Below are 10,289 nucleotides of genomic sequence, written 5' to 3'. Positions count from 1 at the left end.
AGTTGATGAAGCTAGAGATTTAAAGAAGATGCAAAGTCAAGGATTAGTCTTACAATGGTGAGTTTGGAAGCAGGGGAAACGTGTAAAAAAAATCAATACCTACGATTTTGAATGAAACCCTTTGCAAATAACCTTGCTTTATGTCTCTCAATTGTGCCATCAGCGTGAAATTTGGTTTTGCAAATTATGTAGCATGACAGACAACAAAAGAGCAAAAGCATTTTGACAAGTTAGCATTAAAAATAAAATATCTATTGACATTTAAAATGTGTTTGTGTTTTTTTTCAACAATGGAATTTTGTTGGGTTGTTACAACACAACTTCTTTAGTGAATAATATCTAGACATGCATAATAAGTTGGCCTGAGAAATTCATTATCATTATCATTATGAATGGTTTTAATTTTACAAGAAAATTGTGTGTTAAGTAAGCAATAAAGTGTTTAATGTGTGTCCTAGATCCATATTTATGATGCATCAAGAAAGTCCATGCATAACAGGAATAATCATCTACAATGGTTAAAAATATTGAAATCCATCTAAAAAATGCATGGCAATATGGCCTCAAATATCCCTATGCACTAATTCAAAAATATGAGAGGTTACATAAGAGCTAGTAGGAAAAGATAATCTACATTGTTTAGCAAGGTGACAAACATGACAAAGCATATTTTTATGGTATTTGGTACAAGAGGAAGTATTTGACATATGATGTAAAACCTCATTAGAGGGATGACCTAATCTATGATGTCATATATCTAAATTGTTATGTAAACTTCTATCAACTACAAATTTAGTATTACAAGAACTAGTGTTGATATTGTTATAAACAAGGTGATTGGTAGTTGGTGCTTTGTGAAGGAGGTAGAGGTTGTTATGATGGACCACTTGTCCAATCATCCTCTTGGTAGACACATCCTGAATGTGACAAGAGTTGTGTGAGAAGTTAATTTGGTATTGTAAATTCTGACATAGTTTAGAGATACTAATTAAGCTAAATTTAAATTCAGGAATGTAAATAGTATTATTCATGTGTAAATACTTATCAAGATGAATGGTGCCAGAAAAATTGTAAGTGATAGTATTTGTAACACCCCGAAATTTGATTAATTTATTTAATCGAATATTTCGTATTTTATTTAATTAATTGGTATGTGGTGTGCTTTTAATTAAATATGTAAAGTGAGTTGTATGTGTATGAAGGGCCTTGATGGCGTGTAGTGATAACATTGATGGGATGGTAGAAGGATTAGAATAATTAAAATAATTAAAAATAATTAGAGTATATGGTTATTAATTAATTAATTAAAATAAATAACAAAAGAGGTTTTTGGATGGAAAGTAAAAATTAAGAGGAAATAAGGGAAGTGGTAAATAAAATAAGAAGAGTAGGCCTTAGTGTAATTTTTAAGAGATTAAATTAGGGTTAGAGATAAATAGAAAAGTTAGTGGATCCTTTGAGAATAGAATACGTAAAAAGTTGTCACTTTTTGGACAAAGAGGAAGGCCAGGGCTTGGAGAGGGAGAAGAAACCATCACCAATTCAGAATTTTACAAGGAACATAAGGTAATTAGGGAGAAAGGGATTCCATATGGGCGTATTGCATGAAAGGGGTGTTAGAGCAAGATTTGGTTCTGCATCTGCCATTTAGTTTTGATGATAACAACATATTATTTCTTAGAGAACAATTTTATACACTAATGGTTTTTATCTAGTGTGTAGCTTTTGCTAATAAGTTCTTACTCTGAAGCAATGACGTGTGACATCATCAGATTCTGGAATCAACACACTTTGACTCTGAGGAGATTCAAGTGCTTTACAAGATGTTGTCAAGTTCTAGAAGGCTCTTATATAATGGTTTTAAGAAACTTTTATGTTAAAGCTTCTGACTGTGACTCTGATTGAAGATACTCTGAAGGTTTGCCTGCCTTCAAGATTATGCGCTCAAGTTATGAAGATTTTGAAGAACAAGATCTGAAGAATCTGAAGACCAGGTTCTGAGGAACTGATTTAAGACTCTGAAGACCAAGGTTCTAAAGATTCTGTCAACTTGTCTCTCGATCCTTCTAAGCATGATTCAACATTATTTCATCAGAAGCCTCTAAATATTAGAAGATAAGATCAAAAGGTTTTGCGTAAGGAAAATAGTACACAATACAAGATCATCATTTCCTCCACTACCCTGATTTTGTGGGCTAAGGACATAATTGTTGTACCATTTTGCCTCCCACATGCAAATCGTTATGAAACAGACAGTTACAATTTTGTATTCCAATTCTACTCCCCAACAGTTCTTTTATATGCCTATATAAAGGATACTTGAAGATTGGAAGAAGTTGCTAATCATTGCACTTACAAGTACGCTATTACACACGCTCTTGCTGAAATCATATTATTTTTGTATAGTTTTGTAAACGCACAAGAGTTTTTGCTTGTTATTGTGTGAGAAATATTCAATGTATTAACTTGTGTTAACCTACTGATATATTATTATTTTTGAAAGGCTTGGATTGTTTTCGTAATATAGTTATTGCATATAGAATTTTATTGACTATTTATGTGACAGTTGCTTCTATAGAAAGAAGTTTTTCAAAATTGAAGTTGTTAAAGACTTATTTGCGGTCTACCATGTCACAAGAAAAACTTAATGGATTGACATTAATAATAGTTGAAAATGATATTTTGGAGACAATAAAATATGAAGATGTAGTTAACAAATTTGCTTCAAAAAGTGTTAGTAGGAAAACTCTTTTAAAGTAGTTAGATATTAAGTTGTACGAAATGATATTTATAGTTTAAATAATACTTTGAATTTTTTAGTACTTTATTTGGTTAATATATAATTTTATCTTTTATTTGTCATTTTTAATTATTAAAATTATATATTTTTTAATTTAAGTCCATTTTTAAAATTAGAACAAGACTTTCGAATTGATTGGATCGACTTTGACGAGAGTTTTAGAGATGCATCTCTAAAATTTGATAGACATTTTGGATATTTTGAATTTTCATAAGATATTTTTTCATCCTATAAAATGAGATAAGAAATCTCCTACATATTATGCGCAAACATACGCAATCCACCTTGGTCGTTGATCACCAAAAACTACATATGTCATATTTATTTTCACTCTACGTAAATTGTTTGTATAGTTTGAAATAATTATTAAAAATGCTATTTTTATATCAAAATATACACTACAACGTATTTTACTGTTCATCAATACGATGAACAGTGAAATATTATAATAATAAAATAATCTTTTTAAAAAATATATAAAAATTATTATTTTTTAGATTAAGGAGTTTCGTGTGATTAATCAATTTCATAACTTCATTAACCAGTTTATTTTACTACTATTTTTATATCTGAACATTTATTAACCAACTTCATAATTTTATTAACTAATTTTTTATATTTTATTAACCAACTTTGTTTAACTACTGAAAACTATTTTTAATATCTGAGCGTTTATTAATCAACTTCATCACTTCGTTAATCAAATTTTTATATTACATTAACCAACTTTGTTTTACTTTAAAAAACCATTGTTCACGCTCTATTCACGGAACTGTTCATATGCACAAGTTATTGTTCACATGACACTATTTATACATTATTCACGTCACTGTTCACCGTATTTGTGAACAGTGCATGAGATATAGGTGTTCGCAAATCAATTTGATTTGATTTTGAGAGAATTTGATACCCAAACCAATCAAAAATATATATGGATGGGTTTGAATTGAATTTTCATATTTTAATTCGAAAAGTAACTAGTTTATTTAGATTGGATTGATGAAATACATTAGAAACAAATGTGCAATTTTTAAAAATAAATCTAATTTACATTAATTAATTTTCTATAGTCTATAATAAATATAAAATTTTAATTTGTTTTTTGTTTCTTCTTTCATTCAATTGAATATCTTATACTAATTTTCATGATAATAATATAAATCATATGAATTAATGTAATACGGTTGCTCGAGACGGATAGGATAGATGGACTTGATGGTAGAATTTTTGAATTTCGTTGCCCTAATCATTTAACCTCGAATTTTATTGATTTGATTCAGTTTTTGTCCAAACTAAAAAAAAATGTCTGACCTGATTCAGATTTGTTGGAATCAATGAACATCCATAAGTGTAGAGGTGTGAGAGTGATAGTAGGAATAACATTACTAAATACTAATTATTATACATATGTACTAGTACTATACATCTGCTATTTACACAAGAAAAACGCCTTTTATCAAAACCTCTGATTTTTTTTCTTTCTTTTGTCCACACGAAATACTTGGCACTTTTCAGTGGCGACATAAAAAACGTGATCCACTCGAAATAAAGCTAAAAATGATAATAATAGCTAATCAAAGATGAAAATATGATTCCTTTTGCCCATTCCTCTTGCCCCCACTTTATGACTAGGACATTTATTATTGTCAGTAATCATTTAAATTGAATTATACTATTTCTAATCAACAATGCAACATCACTAATTTCTCATTTCCATCAATTCAGTTGTTTGTAGACCAAATTGAAAAAGACAAACAAAACTCACGCTATAGATTTGAGCCAACGTGGACAGACAAGAGAAACCTTAAAAGCCTAGAGAAGCATTCAAGCGGAAACATTCGCATAGCTAATCTGACCAGACTGGCTACAAAATCTCACATCAAAACGGTTTCCACCCATTATAATTATAATTTGTCACATCAAATTGGTTTCCCTCCATTATAATTATAATTTGTCACATCAAAATGGTTTCCACCACCGAACTCGGCTGACGATAAGTAATTTTGATCTTCCTTTTCCATTTTCATTCATTTAAAGCTGATATACTACAGAAGATAACATGTAAATTATTTATCATGTTAGTAACAAGTAATAGTACAACAAAATAGCCTTTCGTATAAGACAACTATATAAAAAAATAAGACAACTACACCAAGTAATAGTACAATGTGATTCAAGTTTCAAGAGATTGTTGATCCAGTATTAGTAATGTTGCCAGGCCTGCATTCACATGTGCACACATTTCGAGATCCTTCCACAACACGTTGGGATCTTCGGGAGTGAAGCTTGATGTTCACTACCTTGCCGGCCATCTGAAGGAGACATGTAGGGGAAAAAACAGTTAAACAAAAAGGCACTTGCCACCACTCCTTCTAAACAGACTCCAGAATTAACACATTCCAGCCCAAAAGAAAAAGAGCTAGGAAATATCACATTCAACATGAAACAGACTCACAAAACATCGTAACATAATTATTAATATCAAAAGTCATATTATAAAATTAGAATGTCAATAACTATAATTCTTAATCAATATTTCATGTGACTTCCAACATACATTCAATCTACATATAAGCATGTCCTTCAGAAAAGAATAAATCAATATGACCTATAGAGATTACAGAGAAAATACCATCCAATCTTTGACTATAACCCAGGTAATCAAAGTAAACCAACTAATTGGTAGCTAATAAACCTATGAAAGCAAGGCTAGGCTTGCAAGTAAATATTATCATATACTGAAGCCCAAGTAAGCTAGTTAATACGTTATTCTTAAGCTAAGAAGGAACCCATCTATCCTGTCAAAGTGAACAGCACCATATGCTTAAAAAGCCCAAGTTACTAGCAGTATGACCGTTCACCCTTGAACAGCTTATAATAACCCATTTCATTGGCCTACTAGCTGTGTTAACTCAAATTCTTAAGCATACCTGATAGCATCTAGATATTGTAAAGCTGTAGTTATAGTTTCTAGCCAAACAGTAAGCAGACACTTCTCCAGGATCACCCTTGTCTAAATTAAGAAAACGAGAGAAGGTAGGCAAGAATGCTGTTTTAGTGAGATATTTAGGTCACTGAAAAAATTCCTCTGGTGAAGGGAGCCGCTTGGCTTCGGCTGTTGGATGTTAGACATTGTTTTATTTTTCTTTTTGTTGTAACTTGCCTAGTTCATCAATTCAGATTGCAAGTTATCCAGTATCTTATTCATTGATCCTATCACATTACATACCAACAATCCACAATCTAACCCACTTCATCATTCGGCCTCTAAAAATAAAGTTAGCATAAACATGGACTGAATGACATATCAAAAGTGCATTGTATCTACACGTAATTCCATTTCATTTCCCAAAACTACAATGGAACAAGACACTCAATGAACTCTCAACATAAATTTAAATACTAAACAAGCAGTTTACAAACCATTTTCCAAACCAAGTCTTCAGGACCCAACGGTTGAGCTGGACTGGAAAACAGGAAATGCCTCGAGTACTGAAAAGGAGAAAAAACACGAACCAGGTAAACAAAACAATGCATGTAATATCAATTTTAGCAAATAGATAATATCTAACGAAATGATAGCTACCAATATTTGCACAGGGCACAAAATATGTCAGCTTGACATTGGTAAACAAACAGTTGTAAGTTGTTGCATAATTGATGAGAAAATAATTGTGTGACAGCACTAAATAGGGAAGGGGGAGCGAAGTAAAACTATGTATGACCCTGATTACAAACCTTGGCAAGGTTTTGTTGCAATTCTTTGATATGAGCAGGTTGAATGTCTTTTAAATATTTCAAGAGCCAACCTGGCTTGAGAGCGTCATTGGATGAAACAAACAAAGCGATCTGCATGTACGGAAAACAAACAAATCATAAAGCTCTGAATTGTCGGTTAACCATGTATAGCATACTGGATAATGCAGTTTTGGATCACTGGATGTGTCCTACCTTACAGAAATTTTAATTGGTGTTTTGAAGTTCTGGTAATAATAAAGAGGCCAAAATCATGTGAATGTGTGCAGTCTATGCTTTTCTTTTAGTTTCTCTAGTGTTTTGCCCGTGGCTATTGTCAATATCAATACAGAAAATAAGAGAAACTGGATAGCCCTGCTGAATTTTTAGTTTTCAACCGTCTTGAGCACTTTAGTGCATTTGAGGATTCCTCTTCCTCAGCTTCGGTATTTTTTTTTCTCTCCAAACCAAACAAAATCTTCTTTGAAAGAATCTGCTTGATGTTCCGATATGAGTCATGAAAAAATAATATTATTAATCAAAGACCTAAGCAGGTCCTGTTTATCACTTAATTCCTCTATACACCAAATGAAGAGATCATAAAATAGCCACAAGTCCAAGATACTATTGATACCTGGATATTTTAACCTTCCCTCTCTCTGAATTATTAGGCCATTATATACTCTTATAAACATATTCTGCTATAGCAGATGATCCTTCAGCAACTTTCCCAAACTGTCCACACCTTATAATATATTTGATCATTTACTATTTTACTTGATATAAATGCATACACACCTTCCTGTAATCAAGTATGCCTTCGAAAGGAAGCTCCAGCTCATCACTTACTATAACTGGAATGCAGCCACTAACAATGGCATCAAATAATCTAGCAGAGGATGGAGTGTCACCAGCAGGGTTTAGGCAAAATAAAGACCTGGCAATGAGGAACGCAGGCAAATAATTAATACTAAATAGGTAACCGGGGTACACATATTCAAGAGTTGAACTTATATTATTATTACCTGCGCATGCCCTTTTGAGCTGCTTCTTTTCCCCCATCTCCAGAAGTCCCCTCCTCTATAATTACACCATCAGCTCCCTTTAATTGAGCAACAAGTATAGAGCGTATCTTTCCTCCCTAAAATACGAAAAACACGGATGACAACTAAACCACATGATCTATAGACATGCCGGTGACAATGAAATTAAGAGAATGGCACAAAGTCAAGAAGAGGAGGAATGTTAATAAAATAGAAGTCAATAAGTATTCTCCAAAATTGTCAATAAGTGTAACTCTAACATGAGATTGAACAGGAATGTTAATAAAATGCATATGTTCGGACTTCGAGTGGCATTAATATGCAGATAGAAAAGTTTGGTCATTCAAATCAACCAACCAATCAATCAATCATGAATCTCACAATATACTTACCGCATTTCTTTTGAGGCGGCCCCGAAAGAAAAGAAGTGTGCTTCTCTTGGGATTTATTTCAGACAAACACCCGGCATCACAAAAATCAACATTGGCAACATAGGGAAGAATCAGATCTTTCTCGAGATAAACCTGCCCCGGCTTGTACCTGAAAAAAGAATTAGAAAGCAATCACCAAACGCCCTTCTCAATGAAACAATAACATCTTATTGACAGACTTTGCAAATTAGGAAATTAACCAGTTCCCCGTGGAATCCATATCCGGCAACAACCATATTGCTTTCTTCACAGATCTCCTAACAGTTTTAAAAGACCACGGATGATGCACAGGCATTATGTGATCCCTTCCACCAGAGCGCTTCCAAGCAGGTTGATCTGTAATCCACTTCAAAGCTTCCTACATCCACAACAACAATTAGTACTTCACAAAGTTTAACAAATACAGCGAGTTTGAATAAACCTCTCCTAAAGCACTTAACAAACTCTCTACACAGCTATAAATTATACAAGTGAATAATCTATAAACGAAAATCCATAATACTTGCAAATTAAGAAGTCCTATACAATAGTGTTCCACAGAAAAGAAAAGCATAAGTTGTATAATTGTTCAAATAATGGAAAGTGTGAAAACAGAGAAAAACAAGTGAAATAATAAATGTGAGTGTTAGAAGAGCACTCACACCCTATAAAGGGCCTTGCATTGTTGTTTTTCCAAGAGGAAGAAGCTTATAGTGGTGAAGAAAGGTATGTAAAACAAGTCTGCATCTTCTTGTCGATGAACCCTAACAACGCTTTTCAAGAGTCTTTCCGATTGAGGAGCAATGAGATCAGCCCAAAGCCAGTAATCAATAGAGTGCTACATTCACGAAAACAATCAGAGAATAATAACAAAAGAGGAACAAACAAATTAATGGAATGGAATTGAATTGAATTGAGTTGAATGAAAACCTGTTCGATGAGACGGTGAACGGGGCTACCATTGGAGGTGAGATTGGAGGTATCTCTATATGTGTTTTGAAAGAGCAAGAGTAAATCGTAGGTGAATTTGGAGGGCATGTTATAGACGTAAACCCTAAGAGGAAGAGAAATAGGGTAAAACGGATCGGAATAGAGTCTATATGTTTCGGAATGAAAGATTGCATCGTCGAGATTCTTGACGTGTTGATCGGTGATTGATTCGGGGACTGTGTCATCGGGGAGAGAGGGTGAGGATTGGGTTTTGGCGAGGAATTGTTCGAGGGAGCCGACGAATGAGGTTTGGGAAGTGGGGAGGTGGAAATGGGCGGAGGAGGAAAGGGAGGAGTTGCGGAGAGGAGAGAGAGAAGAGAGGAAGATGAGGAGAGAGAAACCGAGTATGGAGAGTGCTATGAGGATGATTCGGTACTTGGATCTTGAGATCTGCTTGCCTGCCATTTTTTCTGATCAGTTGGTGTTTGTCGATGTGTTCATGTTAGTGGGACGGTGAATGAAAGAAGATGCATACTGTCATAGATACAGTTTTAAAATAAGTTGATTTAATCTTACTGAATGTAATTTATACTACTTGATTAAGTTTTATAAAGTTTGGGGTCAATAATTTATAAATCATGAATAAAAAATATTTAAATTGTAATAAACAAAATGGAACATAAAATAATTTATAAGTATTATTTAAAAGTATTTTAAATAATCTATGGTCTTTTTTTAATAAGATAAAAAAACTAATAAAAGAGAGGTGACCAAAACTCTTACGAACCAAAAGAATAGTAAACCAAACCCTATATTAATCGTTATACTATTTCTTAAAAAAATCAATTTCTATCTTATTTCTCAAACTTATCTTGGAGAATGTTTTTAGGGTCACATTCTAAAGAATTTCCAATGCTTTATTAATATTTTCTTCAATGTCATTCAAACATACATTTAGTTGCATCTTCATTCTCATATCCCTATACATTTTATTCGTAGAAATTGTGAAGTTATAATCTGCAGTATCTACTAGAGGCACATTTGGGATGCATTGTAATGTAGTAACACTCACTTGGTTGTGTATATATAGTGTTAGTTAAAGTGATGGTAAATAGACAGAAGCAAGAATGTCATTCATCAAGAATGTCGTTGATCTTGTTATTTTGGAATCTCAGCAATATTTTAAGTTGATAAATTCAAGATGATGATATTTGTATTGCTTACTAGGTTGTTAAAAGAGTTATTAAAAATATTTTATTCAAAATTTACTTTGAAAAGACATATGAATCGATAGATCAGATTTTCTATTAAGGAACAACTTTTAAGAATTTACATTATGTTGTGAACACGTGGTTTACTTAAAACATTTTT

At 32.6% G+C, this 10,289-nt stretch overlaps 1 protein-coding gene across 3 annotated transcripts; it reads right to left on the bottom strand.

The window, feature by feature from the left end:
- Positions 1-4,788: 4,788 nt before the first annotated feature.
- Positions 4,789-9,492, bottom strand: LOC127101602 (probable arabinosyltransferase ARAD1). 3 transcript variants are annotated; one of them, XM_051039055.1, is made up of 10 exons: positions 8,919-9,492; positions 8,653-8,826; positions 8,210-8,367; positions 7,971-8,118; positions 7,561-7,676; positions 7,334-7,472; positions 6,539-6,649; positions 6,224-6,292; positions 4,966-5,112; positions 4,789-4,845 (listed from the first exon to the last, which is right to left on the bottom strand). In XM_051039055.1, exons 1-9 carry the CDS (start codon positions 9,381-9,383, stop codon positions 4,981-4,983), a joined length of 1,512 nt encoding a protein of 503 aa, XP_050895012.1. In that variant the 5' UTR covers positions 9,384-9,492; the 3' UTR covers positions 4,789-4,845; positions 4,966-4,980. The 3 variants fall into 3 exon arrangements, 2 of the variants coding, with proteins under 2 accessions (XP_050895012.1, XP_050895011.1); XM_051039054.1 differs by having other exon boundaries at positions 4,789-5,112; XR_007794677.1 differs by lacking the exons at positions 4,789-4,845; positions 4,966-5,112; positions 6,224-6,292; positions 6,539-6,649 and adding an exon at positions 6,905-7,028 and having other exon boundaries at positions 7,170-7,472; positions 8,919-9,491.
- Positions 9,493-10,289: the final 797 nt, after the last annotated feature.

This window comes from Lathyrus oleraceus, chromosome 7, assembly GCF_024323335.1.
Source record: "Lathyrus oleraceus cultivar Zhongwan6 chromosome 7, CAAS_Psat_ZW6_1.0, whole genome shotgun sequence".
Classification (NCBI taxonomy): domain Eukaryota; kingdom Viridiplantae; phylum Streptophyta; class Magnoliopsida; order Fabales; family Fabaceae; genus Lathyrus; species Lathyrus oleraceus.
The sequence above is the reverse complement of the archived record's forward strand: the minus strand, read 5'-3'. Positions and strand labels throughout refer to the sequence as shown.

What these genes read in the sequence shown, in the direction of transcription:
- LOC127101602 (XM_051039054.1), bottom strand. Translation starts at nt 9,383, where the DNA reads ATGGCAGGCAAGCAGATCTCAAGATCCAAGTACCGAATCATCCTCATA. An exon ending in GCCGCCTCAAAAGAAATGCG is followed by an intron (nt 7,677 to 7,970) that starts GTAAGTATATTG and finishes TTCGTATTTTAG; the next exon opens with GGAGGAAAGATACGCTCTAT. An exon ending in GCATACTTGATTACAGGAAG is followed by an intron (nt 6,650 to 7,333) that starts GTGTGTATGCAT and finishes CCGTACATGCAG; the next exon opens with ATCGCTTTGTTTGTTTCATC.